The 24,346-nt window shown below is 32.2% G+C and overlaps 1 protein-coding gene across 1 annotated transcript; it reads left to right on the top strand.

The window, feature by feature from the left end:
• Window positions 1–12,184: 12,184 nt before the first annotated feature.
• Window positions 12,185–14,960, top strand: LOC107462232 (reticulon-like protein B17). The gene is made up of 8 exons (XM_016080804.3): window positions 12,185–12,673; window positions 12,883–13,057; window positions 13,165–13,239; window positions 13,328–13,469; window positions 13,586–13,655; window positions 13,750–13,815; window positions 13,901–14,023; window positions 14,366–14,960. Exons 1-8 carry the CDS (start codon window positions 12,292–12,294, stop codon window positions 14,629–14,631), a joined length of 1,299 nt encoding a protein of 432 aa, XP_015936290.1. The 5' UTR covers window positions 12,185–12,291; the 3' UTR covers window positions 14,632–14,960.
• The last annotated feature ends 9,386 nt before the right edge of the window (window positions 14,961–24,346 follow it).

Raw genomic sequence — 24,346 nt, forward strand, 5'->3', positions numbered from 1 at the left:
ATAATAAGAGTATTTTAATTATTCTCTATAATAAAAGTATTGTAGTTATTTTTTATAAAAAAATATTAATTTAGATCAATTCAAGATTTGATTCACTATTTTTTTAATTTAATAAATTTGTCTAGTCTAATTTTAACAAAAATAACATAATTTAATCGATTATATATGTTAAATTTTAATTATTGAAAAATATCTTTAAAAAGGACGTTTTAGACATCTTTATTTGAGTGGCTCCCATAATTTTTTGTGACTAACTTTGATGTATAGTTAACCATTATTAGATAATAATCTATTTAAATATATCAAAATTATTAACTTAAATCTATATGAATTTTTATTTTATTTTTTATTTTTATATAAAATTTTGATCCAAATTAAAAATTACTATAATTTATTAATTATTAGTTATAAGTTCTAATAATTAGTTAAGTAAATATACTAGAAGCAAATTGGTTTGGCCATTTTTATTTTTATTTTTAATAAAAATGAAAATAAAATATAAAAACATATCTGGTTGAATAATTTAATATTATTTTCAGTCAAAATATTTTAAAAAGAAGTATAAAATTAAAAATGATATTTTTTCGTTTTCAATTTTTTTTTTAGCTAAAAACAATGAAAATATTTTTAATCTATATTTTGTGTTGAGGATCCCTGATTTATCGTGGATCCCTGATTTATGGTCTTCGATCCTTTGCCTCCAACTCTCTTTCCATTCCAGGCAGTAGCTCTCTTCTATTCACTTCTATCGATTTTTTTAGATTTTTCTGCAAGGTAAAAGACTTTCTTTTTTAGTTTAGTTAAAATTTTTTGCTATATTTATTAAATTAAATTAAATTTTTTAATATAATATCAAATTTAAGTTCTAAAACGAGTGTTTTTATTATTTTTTTTTTGTCGATCTTTTCATATTGTCAATTCATCTTCTATTAGTTGCCTATTTTTGTTAACTCTCTTCTATTTTCGTATTTTCTATTGTCTAAACTCTTTAAAACTGTTTAATTGCTTGAAATTTTTTACTATTTTATTTTTGTAAATTAAATTGTAATATTAAATAATGTGAAATTTAAATTGTAAATTTTTTGTTATATTTAACTTTTTTTAATTTCAAACTCTAAATTTTATTTTTGGTGTTTATCTGAAATATTTTCGATGGTGTATTTTTCAATTTTATAGGGATATAATAATTTGTCTGCTAATGTATTTTTTTTTCTGCTGTATTTTTTGTTGGTTCTTATTTAATTCAAAGTCCAAGATGATAACAAAAAGGAATATTCAAAAAAAGAGTAAATTCAACAATAATAAACATGAGGCATAAAAGTTTTAATATAAATATTTATTTGTGTTTTTATTCAATATAATATCTTCTTTTGTACTCCTATTTTCAAAGTTAAATTTATCTTTACTTTTATTTATGTGTTTTATTTATTTTTTATTTGTACATTATATTTATTTTTTAATATTAATATAATTTATTTTTATATCTAAAAATATTAATTTTAAATATTTTTTATTTTAAAAAGTTCTTTTCATGTTATTTTTTCAAATGCCATATGACCGTCTCTTCTTGTATATGTATATATCTTCTATTATTTAATTAAATAAAAATAGATTTTTTTTATAGAAAAAATTAACAACCAAACTAACTGTTATGTATAGTGTAATAAATTAATTGTCAATTTTTCATACGTGTTTATATTCTTGATATTTATGTAGTCAATATTTTACTAATTTAAATTTGTATATGCACAAACTACTTGGGTTTAAAAAATTTTTCTTTACATGGTTTATAGTTGATGAGATATATTTTTTGTAAAATAAAATAGTATAAGTTTTAAAATCTTTGTATATTTTACATTTCAAATTTCAAGACTATTTATACTGGGATGCATGGAAAAAGTGAAAAAAAAAATAATAAAAAATTATAAAAAAATACAATAGTATTTATTGTAACAATTTACGAATATGTTAAGAAAAATATGTTATAACTTATAAGGATTGGCGTTTAAGAATTAAGTTTGAAAATATATAAATAAAGAATTGACGTCAGTCATTCGAGATGATTATGGTGCGGAAAGGGTGAAAAAAAGGTTTAATTGATTACGCATACAACATCAAAATTTTTTAACTTTATTAGCTAGAACTGAAATTATATGAGATATGCAATTAAACAAAGTGTTAATAGTCAAATTTGTCCCTAAAAGATACCTCGATTTCTATTTTAGTCCTTGAAAGATAAACTTAATCAAAAGAGTCCTTCAAAGATACCCGACTTAATCAGGTTTGTCATTCCGTCAACTCTCTTGATGACTTAGCTAACGTCTGCTGACGTGTGACGTTAACTGCTACCGTGGCAGACAACGAAAATGACGCCGTTTTGATTGAATGCCCTGCTAGCCATGATTCGGTGTCGTTTTGTGGCCAGAGTATATTCAAAATGTTGCAAACTCTCACCCCATTCCATAGCAACTATTTCTATGTTTTGCTCCAAAATGTTTCGTCTCCCTCAAGCCATGCCCTGAACCTTTCACCTTGCATTCGAATGACGCCATCCACGTTTGTCAGTGTTGGTTGACGATCAAAGCAGAGTAGGTATTGCTACTGAGAACAGAGTTCGTCGTCTCTTGGAGAAACATTGATTGTGGAAGAAGCAATCGTGACGGTTAGAGGTAAGAATGAAAGCTTTTTCATGTTTTTTGAGTCATTTTGTGGCCTGATGTCTTCGTAGTGGTGTGTTGTATGTTTTCGTCTGAATTAGGATAGGGGTTTGAGGAGGCTAAGGATTTGTGTGACTGTTGTTGAAGATTTTGAGTGTGTCAGAATGCATTGCTTTGACTGCCGTTGTGATGATATTTAGCTATGGGTCTTTTAATGATGGTTCTTTTTCGTTGTTGCATGTTCATTTTGGGGTTAGGGTTTGTTTTGTTATGATTGAGAATAGCTAGTGGCAATCTGTAGGCTAAAGGTGTTTTCTTTTTTGTTATTGTAGATGGAAGGTCCTCCGATGACTTTTATGTTTCACCATAGTGGATTGTTTAAAAAGAATGTGGAAGGAGATATGGTATATGAACCTGATAACATAGAGGTGTTAATGGGGGGTTGAAGGAGACACGCTTGACATCTTCTTTGTAAGGGATTACTATAGGGAGTTGAATTACATTGAAGCTGGAAACTGTTGGTGGAAAGATCCTGGAGTTCCCTTTTCATCCGGGTTGAGAATGTTAGTCACAGACGCAGACTTGCTTGCCATGTGCAAGGATTGTAGGAGAAACCAACATGTAATCAATATCTACCTGGAGAATTGTATTTCACAGTCTTGTATAGTAGACAACATAGAGGAGGAAGTAGTAAATGTGGAAGCAGAAAGCTTGAAACAGAGGAAGTCTTTCGAAGCTAAGAAGTGCAGTTCTCAATCTACCAAGATACCCACAACAATGGTTCTTCAGTCCAAGAAGCAAACCTCTCAGCCCAACAGACCAACCTTACAGCCCAAGTCACAGCCCAACAAACCAACAATGAAGACCAATTCTGAGCCCAACAAACCAAAGATGAAGCCCATTTCTCAGCCCAATAAACCAGTCCATATGCCCATGAAGACAAAATCTCAACCCAAAAAAACAACATCTCAGCCTATGAAGCCTGACCCTCAGACCAAGAAGACAAACTATCAGGCCAAATCAGTCCCACCTCAATCAAATGCATCATCACAAGCAGCTAAAAACTCACAAGGGAATAAGAATAAATAAAGTAGCAGTGGCTGCATACTCACAAGATCTGGAAGACAAGTGAAAGAAGCTCCCCTCCAAGAAGATGATAGTGACTCTCATGACTCTTATGAAAGTGCTGAAGATGAACTGTACAGGCCTCCCAAAGTTGTAGGAGACAACCTGTATAGTAGTGACAGTGATAGTGATTCTGGTAACAGAAAAAGAAGTGAAAAAAGGGACCGCAAGTCTGAAGTCAGAGAGAAGCACAAGCCCGCTAAAGCCAGATTAGGTGATAAAGAAATAGACACTGATGACTTTAACTATGAGAGTTTTGAATATGGGTTGGTGTGGGACTATGCCAATGAGTTGCTGACTAGCAACCCCGGGTCCACAATACAAGTAGCTGTTATCCCCATGCCTCAGAGTCCTCCCCTGTTTGATCGTTTCTATGTTTGTCTTGATGCCTGCAAGAGGGAGTTTTAAGGCAGATTGTAGACTCTTAATTGGTCTTGATGGAGCATTTTTGAAGACACTACATGGGGGTCAAATTTTAACAGCATGTGGACAAGATGCTAACAATCACATCTTTGTGATTGCTGATGCGATTGTCAGCGTCAAAAACAAAGACAATTGGAAGTGGTTCCTTGAGTTACTACACAAGGACTTGGGAGACTACAGGAAGAACAAATGGTGCTTCATTTCAGACATGCAGAAGGTGAGAATGTTATTGACTCACGATAAGAAACTGTTAGGGCATATTTAATTTAATGAATAACATTTAAGGACCAATTTGATTTAATGAATATAGATGTGGGATTATATTGATTTAACATCTTTTCGTGTGTTTGTTTCCTTGCAGGGTTTAATACCAGCTGTTCAGGAAGTGTTTCCTAGGGTACACCATCGATTCTGCGTGTGGCATTTGTGGCGCAATTTCTCAAAACAATGGTCAAGCATTGAACTAAAATATTTGGTATGGGAATGTGCTCAGTCAAGCACAACAAATGAATTCAACCGAAACATGAACAGAGTCAAGTTAATCAATCAAAAAGCTTGGGAATATCTCAACAAATGGCCTAAGGATGCATGGACAAAGGCGCATTTCAGTGAAGTTCCAAAGGTGGATAACATATGCAACAATGCTTATGAGTATTTCAACGCAAAAATCAAGCATGAAAGGAGCAAGCCCATCCTGACATTAGCTGAGGAAGTTAGAAGAATCATCATAAAGAGTATTGTTGACAATTAGAAGAAGTTACAAAAACTATCAAGGGATTCTCTCCCTTGTTCAGCAAAGTAGACTTGAAGCCATGACAACATTGTCTAGCCACTGGACTCTTCAATGGTCCGGTGATGAAAAAAAAGAACTCTATGAAGTTCATGGCTGGCCAACCGATATGGTGGTTGACCTGGAAAAGCACACATGCAGCTGTCGCTTTTAACTCACAGGTAACAAGTTCAACAGTTACTTATTTTCATCTACATTCATGCACGATTTTTAAATAATCATTTAATTGTCTTTATAAGGGATGCCGTGTATGCATGCAATATCGGCCATACAAGATAAGAATGACAAAAGGGCTGAAGAGTATTGTCATGACTGGTTGAAGATGGAAGCGTACAGGAAGACTTATTATTTCAATGTCAACCCAGTGAAAGGACAGGATCTGTGGGAAAAAATTCCACACCCAGCTCCAGTCCCACCACCATTTAAGGCAAAGTCTGGAAGACCAACGAAGAAAAGGAGAAGGGACAAAGATGAGCAACCAACTGGGTCAAAGACGAAGATGAAGATGAAGTATAACCCTATCAGATGCATGTATTGTTGTGAGATAGGGCACAACAAGAGAAGTTGTGCAAAGAAGAAAGCTACGGAAGCTGAGGAGCATGCCAAGCAGCTGCAGCTGCAACTAGCTGTGGTTGCCCACTTGCCCCTGCTGCAGATGGGGCTGAGCCTGAAGTAAACTCTATCCCAGATGAACATAATCCAGCTCCAGCAGATATAGCACCATTGCCTGCACTTCCATCACCAACACAGCCTCCAACAGTGATTGACATTAGCCAATCTGAAAGTATTCCACCAACCCAAGATACACAACAGGTTGTATAATGACTACTCAACTATTAAACATATGTGATTTCTTTTATAATCTAAATCTAACAAATGCATCTGCCATTAAATTATGTAGGAACAAGTCACAGCTAGGCCACCCAAGTTACAGGTCATTAAAGGAAAAGCCAGACTTAGGTCCTCTCCTAAACCTATTGTAGCCGCACCAGTGGCTGTCTCTGCTAAGACAATCAAGGGGACTAGTTTAGCCACTGCTAAAAAGCTGGCCAACTTTATGACCTTCGTTTCTACCCCAGGCTTCAAGTCCCAAGAAAGACTGATAAATGATTTTGATTGGTGTTGAAATGTATTCTGCTTGAATTTTTTTTTGTATGAATCTACTTTAGTTTTTTTGCACAGGGCAATTGAAGTTTCATTATCAACATTGTGCTTATCTATGTAATTGAAAGTTGTACCATGCCCTTTTATTTTGGTCTAGCCTACTTTTTACGTTTGTATCCTCATGTAAAACCTTATGACTTTGCTGTGGTTTTTATCTTTAAGACAATGTGACATTTAGCCTTCTATGGCAACTCAATGTTTAAGAGTACTTTGACTACTGATTATGTTCATGTCTTAATACATCTTACTGTAACAGTGATTCGAATTGATTTGGAACATTTGATGGATTGTGTTGTCTTAATCTTAAAAAATCAAATGCAAACATTTATTCTTATTCAAGGCATTCATCTTATTACACCATGACATATCAACAGAATTTGGTTTACTTGGAACTACATAACAAACAACAAATGATCACATTAATGATAACTACCACAAACATGAAAACTATCAACAGTTTCAATGCTTTAACTTCAGTTTTCAAACTGTCCAGTCTCCATGCCACCTTCAACCTCCATTCATCATAGTCACTTTCAACCTGCAGCTCAGCCCCATAATCTTTCTTTGTTCCACCTTCGACCACCCCTTCATAGTCATCATCGTCAACCCACTTAAAGTAATTGCAGTGACTGCCCTTCTGCAAATTCAAAAATTAGAAAACAAAAAGTTGAAAAAAACCCAACAGTACAAAACAACATGAAAAACCTTTAACTTCTTCCACAACACTCACCCGGTACCTTGGACATGCACGGAAGAGTATATCTGGGTTCTCTGCTGTCCCAGATTTTTTTATCGCAACCTTCAACCCACAGAAACATGATTCCTCATGGGTTTTCCTCCTGATTCGCATTGAAGCGCTGGAACCATTACTGCCGTTCGACGGAAACAACACACCACCGCCACGGCCTCCATTTGCTGCCTCCATCGTCGCCCCAAACCAGCAATTTCAACACTTACCCAGACATATGACCCTCTGATTGTTGAATGCGACGTACTTATCGTCGAAATTAGGATTAGGTTTCAAATACTAAGGGATTGATTTGAACTGCTTTTCTAAAGTTATCTTGTCAACAATAGCTTATGACACGTTAGCTTCTGCCACGGTAGCAGCTAACGTCACACGTCAGCAGACGTTAGCCAAGTTATCAAGGGAGTTGACGGAAGGAGAAACGTGATTAATTCGGATAACTCTGGAAGACTCTTTTGATTAAATTTATCTTTCGAAGACTAAAATGAAAATCAAGATATCTTTCAAAAACAATTTTGAATATTAACTCATTAAATAAAGGTAATGCGCCTATTGATGCATAGAAGGACATGTATACGATATGTATACATTAATTTTATTTTATTGTCATGTTATAATTTAGGATAAATATAAACCAAACAAATTATTTTATTACATAGAAAGAAAGATATTTATAAACAATTCAAAAGGAGTGAATTTGAGTGGAATTATAAAATTCTCGGAGAGATATTCAATAATAGCATGAACAATTAAGACATGTTTTTACTAAGGAGCCACCAACTTTAAATGAGAATAAGTTATTGGAGAAAGACTTTTTTTTTTCGAAAGGTGTGCATATTGACCCAATTGTTAATCTTAATGATGAGGACTATGAAAAAGGGGGTAAAAGATAGAAAACCATTGAGTCATTAGGTGAACGACAAGGTAAAGAGACCAACAATGTAAGGTTAGATAAATTGGATGTTGCATGGGAAAAATAGACTGAATCAGTAAGTGCACGAACAGAAATATCAAAGTCAAAGGCTGAGAAGTATAATGCATATTCTATAGCAGCATGCATGGAAGTGTTAAATTCTATGAAAGATGTTTCAAGAATTATATACAATAGAGCTCTGGCCAAATTTGTTACTATAGAATGAAAATGTATTTTTATGACAATACCTGCTGTTCGAAGGACAGAGTGGCTTCATGATCTTGAGTAGTGCTTTAGATAATTAAGTTAAATTAGTTAATATTATTATATTCTATTTTTTAGATTCAATATTTTCTTTGATTTAGTACTTTATTTTTGTTTAGTGCTATTCTATAATTTTTCTATTTTTGTTTGACTCTTTTATTAATTCAAAAAAAATTTGTTTGCACCCTTTTATTCAATAATTATTGGAGTAAATTCAAATGAATGGATTATGTATGAGTAGGAAACTATGTCTTTGTACGGATTAGATCATGGAAAAGTCTAGGGGTCAGTAATTTTTGTGTGTTTTGGCCGGTACTTAACCATCAAAACAAAAGTGAGTGATCTTCCACCATTAAATGTAATTTTACACCATTAAAAATACTATTGATGGCTAATTAATAGTTACAAAACACTAAAATTATTGACTCCCTAGCATTTCTCATAGATCATAACTCAAGTATTGAGAATTAGAAAGATGCAAATGAATTTGAATAAAAAATAGGAGACATTATTATGTTTAGAATAATGGTTGACTATAAAATGAAAAAAATTGACAAAATATTTTGTAGAACTTCTGCTTTAACAGAAAAAATGAATATGGTTGAATTTTTAGCTGGCCATCCAGCTAGATGTTATGAAAATTTTTAAATGGAGAAAGAAGTGTTCTTAAATTTTTGCAAAATTTTTAAATGGAGAAAGAAGTGTTCTTAAATTTTTGCAAAATCTTGAGAGAATTTACAGATTTATATGATGAGAAAAAGATGAGTTTAGAGAAGGGAGTTGCAATATTTTTTATAATTGTGTGCCACAATTTGCGTCATAGGGTTGTCGCAAAACGTTTTTAACATTCATGTCATACTGTAAGTATTTGGTTTAAAAAAGTTCTAAGAACAGTATATAAATTGGGACACAGACCACTCATCCGGGACATTGGGTGAGAATCGGATGGGAGTGAATTTGCAATGATACTCTGATATCAAAGTTAGAAGAGTACTTGAGGTCGAAAATTAGGATTATGGTGCATATCTTAGGAGAATCGTGGTTCTCTCGTTATAAAACTCTAATGTTTCCTGAATTAAAAGGATTCGATGCGTATCTGCAATATTAAATATCGAAAATGACGCAATAGGATTTTTTGAGATGCGCCGAGTCACCGCATTGATTCCCGATGAGTCGAGTCTAGAACCCATCCGTCATGAGGACGTCGAATTCGGAATTCGAGTCCAGAACAACTCTAGAGTATTTTTAGATGTATTGAATTCTAAAAACAATTTTTCAAAATCTCATGGAAGTATATGTTTTTTTTTTTTTTTTACATTTTTCATTAGTGTAAGTTCTTTTCCTATTTTTTTTTACAAATGAATTTTATCTTGTTGATTCTAGATTTTGTTCCAATATGTCAGGCTTTCTTGCTCCATTTCATATACAAAGATATTATTTTCAAGACTTTCACGAAAGAGGACAACTACAGAATAAATTTGAATTGTTTTATTATCGATACTTCTTATTAAGAAATGTTATTGAAACGTATTTTGGTATTTTAAAAGTAAGGTTTTCAATTTTAAAGCAAATGCCTATTCTCTCAGACGGCAAAGACAAAATCCTACTACATGTTGTGTTATATATAATTTTATTAAAATACAACACAGGGATGACAACTTTTTGATGATAATTTTAAGGTAGTCATTGTTTATCTAATACTTTCCATTATTAAAATGATCAAATAAAAAAGACAATTGCAAATTAAATGTGAAACAATGATCATAAATGAATTAATTATTACTTTCTTAAAGTGTTGAATAGTGAGATTTTTTTTTATTTTTTATTTTTAATTTTAGTGATGAGTTTATTTTGTTTATCAGGATTGCTATACATTCAAGTAGGTCTAACACTAATAAAAACCACTCTAATTCAAAGAGCGTCATTACATGCGTTTTCTTTTTTCTTTTCTTCCTCCGCGCTTCTTCTTCTTCTTCCTCTTCTTTCAAATACACGTATACGTCCTCTTCTTCCTCTTCTTCTTCTTTCAAATTCACACATACCTCCTCCTCCTCCTCCTCCTTTTCCTCCTTCGCACACGTAGATTCTTCTTCTTCTTCCTCTCCTTTTTCGTTATCATCATCACCAACAACACTAATATTTTGCTAATAGATTATTTTTTCAATAAAATTGAATGGAATACAATTACTAAATTGGATTGAATTAAATTGAATGGACGTAGGTGTTCTGAATTAAATTGAATTGATAATATCTAAATTGTGGACACAGGTGTTTTGAATTTGATTTTATATAATGGATAATGTTTCGTTTATTTAGTATTATATAATTGTTTCGCCTTAATAACATGTTCGGTTCATTATGCAAAAAGTTATTTTGAATTTGATTTTATATAATGGATAATGTTTCGTTCATTTAGTACTATACAATTGTTTTATCTTAATAATGTGTTCGGTTCATTATACAGAAAGCTGTTTTGAATTTGATTTTATATAGGATAATGTTTCGTTCATTTAGTACTATACAATTGTTTCACCTTAATAACATGTTCGGTTCATTATGAATTAAATTGAATGGACGCAGGTATTCTGAATTGAATTGAATTGATAATCTCTAAATTGTAGACACATGTATTTTGAATTTGATTTTATATAATGGATAATATTTCGTTCATTTAGTACTATACAATTGTTTCACCTTAATAACGTGTTTGGTTCATTATGTAGAAAGCTATTTTGAATTTAATTTTATATAATAGATAATGCTTCATTTATTTAGTACTATGCAATTGTTTCACCTTATAACGTGTTCGGTTCATTATGCAGAAAACTGTTTTGAATTTTATTTTATATAATGAATAATGTTCCATTCATTTAGTACTTTATAATTGTTTTACCTTAATAACATGTTCGGTTCATTATAAATTGAATTGAATTGTTTTGAATTGAATAGACGCTGATGTTTTGAATTGAATTGATAATGTCTAAGAAGAGGAGAAGAAAGAGGAGGAGGAGAAAAAGAAGGGAAGAAAAACCTACGTGTGTAAATTTGGAAGGAGAAGAGGGAGGAGAAGGAGAAGGAGAAAGAGAAAGAAGCAAAGAAGAAGAAGAAGGAGTGCGTGATTTGAAAAGTTATTACAACAACTTGAATAGATTTAAATAAAATTTTGTTTAGATGTAGAGTTTTATTCTTTGTATCTATATATTAAAAGATAATATCATCTAGATTTATTATTGTTATTTTTGTTAAATAATATATTTTTATTATAAATACAATTAACTTTTTAAAGATAGTAATTTATTTCATGTTGGATACTGTATAAAAATTAATGTTAACTTAAAAGAACTTAAATAAAAAAAATTATAATGAAATAAAAATATAATTTTAAATTGTACAATCCTAGAATTACATTTTAAAGATATACTAACTAAACATGATTTCATTATTTTCAACGTTTAGAAATAAATTCTTTTTTCATAAACCAATCATATTTTTTAAAATATAAAAAATTAAAAATAAAAATATTTTTAAAAAATAAAAATAAAAAATATTTTCACAAATTAATCAACCTTTTAATTTTTTGGGGGCCAAAAACATTTTGTTTTTGGGTGGGGGTCAGGTGAAGAAATAATTAGAAAAAGGTTAACCTATTGGGCCAGACACATGCCCATTGGGCTTTGGTATAGTGTCTAGAAATTAGAAGGGTGATAACTCAAGACCAAAAATCAGAAAAAAAGAAAAGAGGGATGACTGAAAATAATCTCATGCCTCATGCACCAACAACGTTTTGAATTCCTAGACATCTCTCCAATCTTTTAAATTTTGAATTTTATTTTAAAAGATAAAGTATAATCTATTATCATTTATTTTATAAATAAAATCAATTGAAAATATAAAAAAATATTTAATAATAAAAAATTTCATTTTATCTTCTAAAATAAAAATTTAAAATTTAAGAAGATACAAATTCGAATAAAATAACCTCCAATAACTTACGATTTAATATTCCGATCTTTATTTTTTTGTCAGAAAATGGTCCATTCTTTAGCGCATGCGCCCTCTCTCTCTCTCTCCCCCCCCAACGGCTACTTGTGCAGAAAACATCCTCACTATTCAAATTCTCAAGAGTCAAGACTGAAGAAGCTCCTCACCCACTTCATCATTAGAAGCGTTACATCATTCAATATTTCAATTCAATTCAAATAAAATCATGGATGATTCTTCTTCTACACCACAGAAACAACAAGACCCTCTTCCCATGTCAATCGACCCCACCACCACCACTTCGCCCCTCCGCAGGTCCAGGACACGCCTTGCCGACCGCCTTCTCGAACCGGAGGATTCGCCGGAACCCGCCGTGCCGCGAAGGAGGGCCAAGGCGGGAAGAGGGGTACAGGCGGCGGTCGCGGCGGCACTGCCATCTCCCAGAAAGTCTCGGAAGCCGAGGAGGCGCTCCGAGCCTGACGTTCGGGACGAGAAGGACGCTACGGCGGAAGAGGCTGGAAAACCTAGAAAGCGAAGGAACACAGTGCGGTCCAAGAAGGAAAAATCAAACCCGGTGCTCCCACCACCTTCAATCCCATTTCCTCCAAGTATGCCCTAACGTTTCGGTTTTTGATGTTTGAAACGTTTGATGATTCTTGTGATTCCATTTCGTGGCTGGTTTTGCGTTTCTGGTTGTTTTTCTTCATTTTTCTAGACGAAAATTATGTTAATCTGTGGAGAATCAGATCATACTATTATCTTGGAAGTGCTTCTTCCTTCGCTAATTCCCCCCCCCCCCTTTTTTTTTATATAAAAGCTGAAGAAGAAGAAGGCGAAGAAGAAGAAGAAGAGAATGGAGGTGATTTGGAGCGTGTTGATCAGGTGATCAGTGATTTGATCATGTGGAAAGATGTGGCTAAATCAACCCTTTGGTTTGGTTTTGGGTCTCTCTGCCTCTTATCTTCTTGCTTTTCCAAAGGACTCAACTTTAGGTCTGAAACTTCTCTTCAATCTACAATATCTGTGATGTTTTGTTTTGCTCTTTATATAACGATCATGGAGAAAGATCTAATTGATTTTCCTGCATGCTTTTGTTCAGCATTTTCTCGGCAATGTCACAATTGGCTATTGTTTTTCTTGGTGTCTCCTTTGTCCTAAACACAATTTGCCAAAGGTACAGTTGTTCTTTCTACTAGATGGTGCCATTATTATTCTATGAACTCTCTCCGTGAAACTTCCTAAGACTTGATGTTGTGTTTCAGGAACCAGGTTGAGAAAAAGCGCGAGTTCAAGCTGAAAGAAGATGACATTTTGCACCTTGCAAAATTGATTCTGCCTACTTTGAATCTCACAATTTCAGTTACAAGAGAGCTGTTTTCAGGAGAACCATCCATGACCCTCAAAGTAATTCAATCAATCTTAGAAGCTGAAATATTTCTTTCCCTTTCTTTCTAGTTTTCACTTTTTTATTATCATGTGTTAATGTTCACAATGGCTTAATCTTCTCTGTGTGGTGGTAGGTAGCTCCTTTCCTTTTACTAGGTGCGGAATATGGACACTTTATTACAATCTGGAGGCTGTGTGCCATTGGTGAGGACACCAACAAACCCCATAGAGTCTGCTCTGTTTTTTTTCATTATAATTTAGTCTGGTTTACATGTCTTGCTGTTATATATTCAAACAGGGTTTTTAATCAGCTTCACTGCTCCGAAGCTTTATTCTTGCTACACCGAAAAGATAAACCAAAGAGGTCCAATTCCACCTACCCCTTATATGAATTTTTGTAGGCTTGTATACATTTTTATGCTTAATAGTAGAATGGTTTTGTCATGCAGCTGATCGCTTTACATTATGGTTGTTGGACATATGGTGTACTTGTACTCACAAGAAGAAACTAGTAGTATCAGCACTTATGGCTTTCTGGAATCTTTCCTCGATAAAAACTCGAATCTACACAGGTAAGTCCCCTACCAGGACCTAAGTGATCAGATTGCTATTTGTTTCAAGAACAACACTTTGCTGCAAATAATAGCTCTTGTTTAAGAAATTTTAACATGAGATGAGAATAGGTGCATTCGATTTTATTTTTCACTTAAAAGGGAGGACAAGTGATATAACTTATAACTTATAAGAGACCATATTATAAGAAATCACCCTTGACCTTGTTATCAAGTGGCAAAGTGAATTGAGAGTATCCGAAGGACTTCCTTAGTGTGCAGTGGCCAGCTTTATTAGTATATGGATATGGCAAGTTTGAGTTGTGATACCTGTTTTTATGACTTTATTATTTCTTCTTGCAGCTTTTATGTTGCTGGTATTATTTAGATATTTAAAGCAACATGTTGTGCAACAACTAGAAAAGGGAGAAGCACAAGTAGCTGAGGAGGAACAACAGCAGGCAACGGTGGTGGCACCAAGGGAGGAAAAGGAACCACCGGCTACTGTGGTGGCAGGAACTGAGGAAATGGAAACAGCACAGGCACTAGTGGTGGTAAGAACAGAGGAAATGGAACCACGGCAGGCATTGGTGGTTAGTGGGGAAAAAAGATGTGCTGAAACTAGGTGAAAAATAATGCTGTGCTTGCTTCTACTGCATTAGCTAAACAAAAATAATCAAGCAGCACTTTCTTGATTCCTGACCCTATAGATGCACAAAAATATAGTCAATTAGATGCACAAACAGAATTCAAGTTAGTGCACAAGTTGGGGCATGAAGCAGTATTATTTTTTCTTTGCTCTCTCCCTCCCTCTCCTCTCACTCTTCTTTTTCAAACACATCTTATTTTCGATGATGTATCAATTGTATTATAATGATTTATCAATTGTTATAAATAGAAGAACTTTTATAACAAAAAAGTTTAATTACTCTATTGGTCCCTATAGTTTTGCGAAATTTTTAATTAGGTCCCTATATTTTTTTTCCTTTTAATTGGATCCCTACATTTTTTTTTCTTTTATTTGAATCCCTGCACCAATTTTTTTATAGTTGGGTCCTTATACAATTAAGCCAATTATTATCAAGAGGGGCCTAATTAAAAAAAAATTTCGTGCAAGACCCAATTAAAAGGAAAAAAATTATATGGATCTAATTGAAAATTTTGCATAATTATAGGAATCAATAAAATAATTAAACCTAACAAAAATGATAGGTATATTTTTTCATTTACGATATTTACGCGTTTAACTTCAATTTTAGCATATTCTTTACTTTTTTTAACTTGATTGGATGTTGTAAAAAATATTTTGCTTTATTGTCTAATTTTCATTCTATAAATATAAAAAATATTTTTTACATATCGAAAATCAATTATTATATATTAATGTATATTTATATCATTATATGTCTAATTTTGTATAATTTCAATGTATATTTTATATTTTAACATATATTAAATAATAGTCACACAAAATCGCTTATAATTTTATTTGTGATTAATGTTAGTAGTATATGCCAACATAGAATATGATTCTGTCACAATTACCGCTTCATTGCATAAGGCACCCCAATGGCTAAAAACTACTATTTTGGTACCATAAAGAGATCATAATATATTAACAATGTTATATGTATAATTTTTGTGTATATTTTTTTGTAATTTTTTACTTTTACTATATATTAGAAGTGATTAATAAGAAGTGAAAGAAGATAATAAAATATTTGTTTCTTATACTAAAAAAATGTATAAAAAAAAGTACAAAAATAAAAGAATGGCATTTTTATTTCATTGCTGCAAAGTGAATACAAAAGGCATAATGCACATATACAACATAAAGAATGGCAGTCATGGATGTTATTTTTTAATATTTTGGGTAATCAACTCAAACAAAATTGATAAAGAATTTTGTGTACTATATATCACGCATGCATTTATGTACATGATGATTTATAATACGTGGAATAATATAAAAGAATTTGGGTGTTTCAATTTTGTTTAGATAGAGATAGAGTTGTGGATCATTATGCAGATGGAGTTTTTCTGCACCCAAGTTCATGATTGCAACCTCTAATATATGAATTAGCCTCTGTGTCTTGGCACGCTGCGGGATGTCTTTTGCTGCATCCAAGTGCTGTGTTACGTTGAAGTACACCATAGTTAATACCACGACCACCCGCCTCAGCATTCCCTGAGAAAACTGAGAACAACAAAACAAGACAATAAATCACTGTAACAAAGAATTTCTTTGTTGGGAATGCCATTTTCTTCTAATTATGCTACTTTATTTTTTTATCTGTCACTTTAATTAAAAAGAACTAAAGTGACAGATAAATAAAATAAAAGAAATTATTAATGCAATCAATTATGTTTTTTCAAGGAAGAATGCACTTGTTTAAATAAGATGTTCTTTTCATTCTGTTATTAGCCATGCATGAAAATAGTAATGTAATTTGTGGTGATGCGTAACTAACAATTATAGCATGCATATTCCTGATGGTGATTCCTTTTTCCCTCTTAAGATGTATTCAAACTTTGACTTCGTCATTGTTATTTAATTTATTTTAGTATTTATAAAATTTATTGTTTAATTTTAAATATATTTTATTTGACATTATTGTCGCTGCAAAAAACCATTATTTAGGTGGCAAAAGCTTACCTTCCACATATATGAAAGAATACATGTGTTAAAGGGAATATATCTAAATGTGTATATAGTTAATAATAGTTAGGATCAATGTGTATATATTACTTTTATAGAAAATTAATAAAATTTTATCGTTTGTATAATTATATTGATAAAATAATAAAAAATATAAAATTATAACTAAACTAAGATTAAGTATTAAAAAGACAAATTTTATTTTTAATTTTAAATTATTATTTATGACATATGATGTCATAAATATTTACATGTTATTTTGTAGAATCCAAAATAAAATTAAAAATGATAATGCTACGAAGATAAAAAAATAGTCAAAATTTGTCTTATTTAGTATTTATTAATTATTACAACAATTAATAAATTAATAAATATTAAATAAGACAAATTCTAACTATTTTTAATTAATTTTTTTATTATTAAATATTTTCTAATTAAAAATAGCTCTAACATTAGAGATATTCTAACACATTATCATAATTAAAGAGTTAACCTCTCTATTAATGGTCTCAAGTCTCAACTTTCAAAGATGTAACTAAAAATCTAAAACATAATTAAATAGTTAAATACAAATTTAAAACCAAAATAATATAAGAATAATTTGAGATCAAATAAAAATATTAAGAAAGAAACACACTTATTCAATTTTTTAATTGTACAAGTAAATAAAAAACTTATTTTTTCTAAAATGTACATCCATATGTAACAAATTTTATATTTACAAATTTAGTTATATAAAAAAATAATTTTTATAAAATATTTAAATAATATGTAAAATTCATTATCTTCTCTTACATAGGAATCTAATAAAAGAATCCAAAAATTTTTTTCGTATGAAAAAGAAATCACTACTAATTATTATTATTGTTGTTATTATTATTTAGGGTCTAAGTCCAATCCAAATGATATTACAGGCAAGTGTTGATGATGGACATGATAATCTCATCATCTCAATAACAAGAAAAGGCTTTCCTGAAGAGCAAGCTTTTGAGTTTTGAGCCCTTCACGCACCAAGCTTTCATTACATATGGATAAAAGGAGACAATATATGGGCTTAAATACCTCTCAATTACTAAGGCCCAGTTTGGGTAAATAACTTAAATAAGTTCTTTTGAAAAAGGAACTTAAAACATAAGGACTTTTATTAAAAGCAGCTTATAAATAAGTTATTTTGTATTTAGTTTTTTAGTTATAAAAGTACTTATTTTAAAGTTGTAGTGTTTGGATAAATAACGCAAAAGATAAATTTTTTTATAAAAGAGAATGAATATTAAAATAACCATGATAACAAATATTTTTCAATATTGAATGTTGATTTTACATAACCTAATCACTAATATTGTGTATGATATGGTAGGTGAAAATAAAAAATAAATATAAAATGTGTGTCAATGTATATTTTATTACTGTTTTTTATTTTTTATTTTTACTCCTATTAGAACTCTCTTCTCTTTTATTGAGGTCAAAAACTTGTTATAATTAATTATGAAAATAATAATAAGCTATAAACTTACATATATGAAAAAAATAAAATTAAAACTGAAATTTTATACCACACTTGAATACAAATTTAATAATAAAAAATAGTGATAAAATGATAAAAAAATACTTAGAAGGAATATATGCAGTAAGTTGTTCAGATGTAATATTGTCTGAAAATGTGGTGGAGGATTAATACTTCCATCAGATGTTTCATTACGTAAAAATGGTGAGACTTGGAACATTGCGTGAGAATGATGGTGGAAGGCCAGTGCTTCTAGTAGACCTTGTGTGAAAATGGTGATGAAGGATCAGTATTTTTCATAGAGTCAAGAAGGAAAGTAGATTTTTTTTGTTTTAAAATTATTATTTTTTAAGTAAGTGGTAGAATGACTTCTCGAGAAGAAAGAAGTCATATATTTCTACTTTTTCAAAAAGCTACAAATTAACTTTTCGCGAAGTTAAAAGCTTTTTTTAAAATAGTGCCAAACACATAGATCATGACTTTTTATAATCTAAAAGTTAAAAAAAGTAGTTTCTGCTACTTCCCAAACAGGCTCTTAGTCTGTTTGAAGTTCACCATGAGCTATTGCTCTTTATATACACTCCGAGAAAGCTTCTAAAATCTTGACCCTTCACATAAATTATATTATATCTTAATAGTAGAGAAAAACAGAATATCACGTTTCGTTGAATACAGCAGCATACCGGAACCACTTCCGATAATATATTAACAATTATTATAAAAAAATGCTAAATATTGTTAGAATTATCGTCAGTATTTATCCGACAGAATAAATTTTGCTAATAATTTATTATCGACAAATTTTTATATTTGATGGTAATTTTTGTCGGATTTAGCGATAAAATATAGATAATAAAAAAATAGAATCTGTTGAATATTATTGTTAAAAATTTTGCAACGGTAATGTTGGTGCCATGTCATATGTCTCTACACCATTATATCGACGGATTAATCCGCGAAAATTGTTTTTAAAATGTTTTTTGTTTAAAAATTGACTGTGTTGTTACTGTCAGTATATTCCGACGGTAGTCCTATTTTTTAATAATCTTTAATGTACCTTGATAATTAATAATTCAAAGTACTTTAAATCTAATGTGAAACATCAAACATATAAATTAAAAATATGGAATGATGATAATTGAAATATTTGAAATAATAATAATTATATTACATTCTTCTCAAAGTTTGGTAAAGAAGTACATATCATAAAACTATATTTACATTAACCTTATTTATATTCCTCATCTTCTTCCTTTGTTTCACCATTCTCCTTTTCCAAGGTAGTTTTATGATCATCGAACTCGTCTACCTCTTTTTCATCGCTATAGACCTGTCTTCTTCTTGAAGATCGTTGTCCTCTAGTGGTAGTGCGTTGGCATATATTCCAAGGTCAATGATGTCATCATCCATAACAGCCGATTTAATGGTGATCGGCTCACCGGTATCAACCATTATTTTCAAAGGAGTTGAGTCATTAATCTGGTAAGGTTCCTGACCCTCTGTCCCATCATCAGACTCGATACGGCCTCTTGACTTAGTCTTAACCGCAACTACCCAACTAGACTTGCATGAACCCGAATAAAATAAATAGTATACCTGTTGTGCATTTTGAGGTAGAATAAAATGATCGTAGTGCCTATATTTCCTGGTTATATTAACTTCAGTAATATCGTAGTCCTTGTGCTTTCATGTTCTTTGTCGTGAACTTGGATCATACCATTCATATTTAAACACACACACCTTGTATGTAGTGCAAAAGAAATACTCTTAATTCATTTTTGTTGTACAACAATCAAACCAATCAGAATGACTATTGCCTGAATCCCCACGAACCCAAACTCCGGTGTTATCTATTTTCTTTCCAATCAACCACTGTAAAAAATGGAACCGATATCCATTAATATTGTATATCGGGTAGCTAGTGCCCTTATTCATTGGGCCCCAACTAAGTGCAACTATTTTTGAATCTGTTGTGTCAGTTAGATGCACGCTGATGTATTCTCTGAACCAACATGAAAAATTGTTCAATGAGGTATCTGAATTTGTCTCTTGGAATAACCTATATGATAGAACAGGATAAAGAAGTTTTGATTAGATTAAGAAGTTAGTATCTTACTGATTGCAATATTTACGAAGACTTAAAAAACTCACATGAGGTAAGGTGAAATCTGGTCATAGTTAAGCAACAAATACAGATATGTGGTATCGATTTTCTTCTGCTCTAACCAGTACTTACTGCCCGCATCCATTTTAGCTCCTTCTGGAGCAAAGATTAAGTATGTTGATCCCCCCTGATGAGGATTCTCTCCTCTCATTGTTCCTTGCAACTTTTGTTCTACGTGACTCAACATGAGGCTAAAAATAGAATGAGCAAAATGTAGATGTTTTCTTAGCTAGATGTTTCATGTAAACTCTGTGAAATTAGTGAATAATTAATCAATAAATTAAATATTAATAAAAGAAATTATAAATATAAATTTTATAGTAAAATAAGATAGAGCTAATTAAAACAAAAATTTTGACACTAATTTTAAAGAATTTGGCCCAAAATTGAGCCGAACGGGCCAAACCGGGCCTAAGGCCCAATTCAACCCAACCACACTTAATCAAACACAACTTCCCTTTCTCCTTTCTCATTATTTACGCTGGAAACATTTTGGAGAGGAAGGGAAGGTTCCAAAACCCTTGCTTTGATTTCAAACCCCATATCTCTTCACTCCGAGCTCCGATCGCCACACTGTTTGTATCCACGCGTCTGCAGCGTCGAGCTCTACAAAGCTCGGTGACTAATTTGGTAAGGAAGTCTCAATTTCAATTTCAGTTCTTCCTTCCCCAATTCTTCAAAAATTGCATATGGTGGGTGTTGAGATTTTGGTCCTTTTGTATTATAAGATCCGATTAGCTTGAGGAGAACGTTCAATCTTGCTCCTTTGGTGCTTGTGTAAGATGAGAATCCTAGAATTCTAGCTAATCCACTGATTAAGTATTTTGGGTATTTAATTTTGTATATGTGTATGTGATAAATGTGAATTAGGTGTGTATATATGTAAGTTAGAGCTTGGTGGTAAACATTAGAGACTTGGTGGAGTTTGGGTGTAATTGCTGTTGAGATTTTGGATCCTTGGGACTGTGTTTGGTGCCTTTTTGGTGGTGTTTTGGGTTATACGTGGAAATCGGCCAACATATGGTTAAGATGATCTTAAGATAGGTTGGAATACATGAGTAGTATTGAATGCTTAATGCCTTTGATGATAATGTTGTTATTGATTGAATATTTGTTGGATGACTATTGGTTATGATGATACTAGGTGGTTAGGGATGAGTTAATAATTGTGATATGAACGAGTGGTGGTATATTGATGATTTTGTTGACATTGTTGAGAAATGATGCATATGGTTGTTTAAAGTTGAGGAATAATTGTATATGGTAACTTGTGGTGGTTGTGATGTTGAAATTAGTATGTTGGGGTGCTGATTTTATATATGGAATGCTGAGGTTGAGTTTGGTTTTTAAATGAAAATAGAGGTTGAGAATTTTTGCATAAATTTGATTTTTGGCCGAACTTTGGTGAGCCATAACTTGACTTTCGAACCACCAAATTGTTTCAAATCTGTTTTATATGAAAATTGGGTTCGTGGAGTTTACGCCGTTTGAATAACGAATAAAAAATATTTTAAAACAAGAAAGTTATGCGCGTCGGAAGTTCGATATGTAAAACTGAAATTCTGCATACTTAGTCATTTCTGATCAAACTGCAGTGTATGCGTACGCATACCCCTCATTCGCGAAGGGTTGTTTCTATCCAGACAAGGGTATACGTACGCGAGATGGACTAAACTGCACTCCCATGCGTACGTGTTGCCCACGCTTACGCGTGGTTCCTATTTCAGCAAATGTGGATTTGTGTTTTAAAGCCTGATTTCAAACTTCTAAACCTCTATTTTCATTCATTTAGTCCTAGATCTTATTAGTAAGCCTAGTAATAGGATGAAGTTAGGGAATGGTGGTAACTTGGGGGTGAAGCAAGGTTGGAAAATTGATGAATTATATATGGAAATGTAAATACTTGGAGTGTATGTGGTGCCATGGCTTTAATGATTAATTGTGCAATGATTATGAATGTTTATGAGGCTTATACACTCAATTTTATCTGAGATACGAGTTTTCCTAGGTAAAGTACCGTGGCTTGCCACCACGTGTTTTAGGTTGAGACTCGATATTTTGTTGACCCTACGATGTAAGAGGTGAACAGACACTTATAAATTCCCGGAAAGGTTCCCCCATTGAGCAATTATATATAAATAAGAAAAATTTGTGCATAGACTTTTGGGGATGCGCGTCGGGAGATAGTCCAGGGTTTAACAGCCGGACTTATCGGGTTGGCTTGATAACCGACAGATGAGACTGATCAGCCATAGGACATGTATACATCATGTGCATATTTTTTGAATTGCTTATTTATGCATTAATTGGGAATGCCTAATTGATTATAATATGCTAACTGTTATAATTGTTATCTGTATTACTTGTATTCTACCTGTGTTTGCCATTGTCTGCTTTTTTGTCTGTGCAAATTCACCAGAGATGGAGGAACGGAGGAAGGGTAGAGAGATTTAGTGTTCTAGTTAAGTTTTAGTTAGGTTTAGGAATCCTTAGAAGACCACCTGTCTATGGTTTCTATTTTAGCCCTTTAAGCATTATAATCTGAGTGTCGGTGTTCTAGGATTGCCTCCGGCAATCCCAGGACCTTATTATCTTATGTAAATGGCACCTTTACCATATTGAGAACCTTCAGTTCTCATCCCATACATTATTGTTGTTTTTCATATGCAGGTCGAGAGGTACTTCACTAGGCATCTGGAGTTCTGCAATGAAGTGGTCATTTTGGGACTTTACTTTTGATCTTTTGTTATATATGTATAGACTCTCCTCATGTATATACTTGTTTTACTTTTGTATCTTAGAGGTGTATGGAGAACTAGGACTTTATGTATGTAATTTGGATTGTGGGTTATGTATATGTATGTAAATATTCTTTGGCCAGCCTTAGCTTTACAGGCTGATTTAGGAGCTTGTTATTTTGTACTTTTGACCCTCTGTTCTTACCTTCTACATATATATTTGTGAACTCTAGCTTTCTTCATATGCAAGTAAACCTTAATCTTGAGTGTTGCGCTTTTAATTTTATGATTTTTTACCTATTCTTCAAGGCTCCTAGTATACTACCTTCTTTTGACTATTATACGTATATATGTTTTATCTTAGAGGTCGTAATATCACACCACCTTTGTTTTATGACTTAAGCGTAAAGCTTTGTGTGTTAGGGTGTTACACTTAGCAGATGATGCCCTCACTCCGAGCTATATTCTTTACGGTGCGCTTCAATGAACCAATAATCCTCTCAAATTGGTACATCCACCAAAATTGGACCGGCCTACATAGTATTGCTTCGTACGATCAGTGGATTATTAAGTGTTTTATAACGTTAAAAAAGGATGAGAGAAATATTCTCTGTACCTTACAAAGTATGATGAAAATGTCTTTGTCTAGTTGTCTATGGCTGTAAAATCATTAACGCTAAGTTTTATAGCACATAACTCCTTAAAGAGCTCACTTATTTTAATGAAAAGTTTCCAGATGTTGGTTGAAAGTTCTCTGAATGCAATAGAAAGCAAAGACTCCATGAATACATGACAATCATAACTCTTCTACCCAACAAGCCTACCGTGTGACACGTTTGCACACCTACTCAAGTTAGAGGCGTAACCATAAAAAAATCTCAATCCTTTAAAATTCTTTTACAAATATTTTATCTCTGGTCATTCGTTAGAGCGAACATTGCCTTTGGCTTTTCCCACTGCCCATTCTCAAGTCTCTTTAAGTTTAGATCTGCCACCTGCAAATGTCCACCAAGTCTAACCTAGCCTTATTATTATCATTTGTTCGCTCATTGTCCATTACTGTGTGCATGATATTATCAAACATGTTTTTTTTTAATGTGCATCATATTAAGAGAATGTAGAACCAAGTTGTCTTTCCAATATGGCAACTCACAAAATATACTCTATTTAATCCAATTATGCTCCCTGCCATATCCTGAAAGTCTCAAACCTATTCCATTATCGACGATTCTTGAAATTCTACTAACACGATGCCAAACTTGCCTACCACCCAACCTCA

Source organism: Arachis duranensis, chromosome 8 (assembly GCF_000817695.3).
Source record: "Arachis duranensis cultivar V14167 chromosome 8, aradu.V14167.gnm2.J7QH, whole genome shotgun sequence".
Classification (NCBI taxonomy): Eukaryota; Viridiplantae; Streptophyta; class Magnoliopsida; order Fabales; family Fabaceae; genus Arachis; species Arachis duranensis.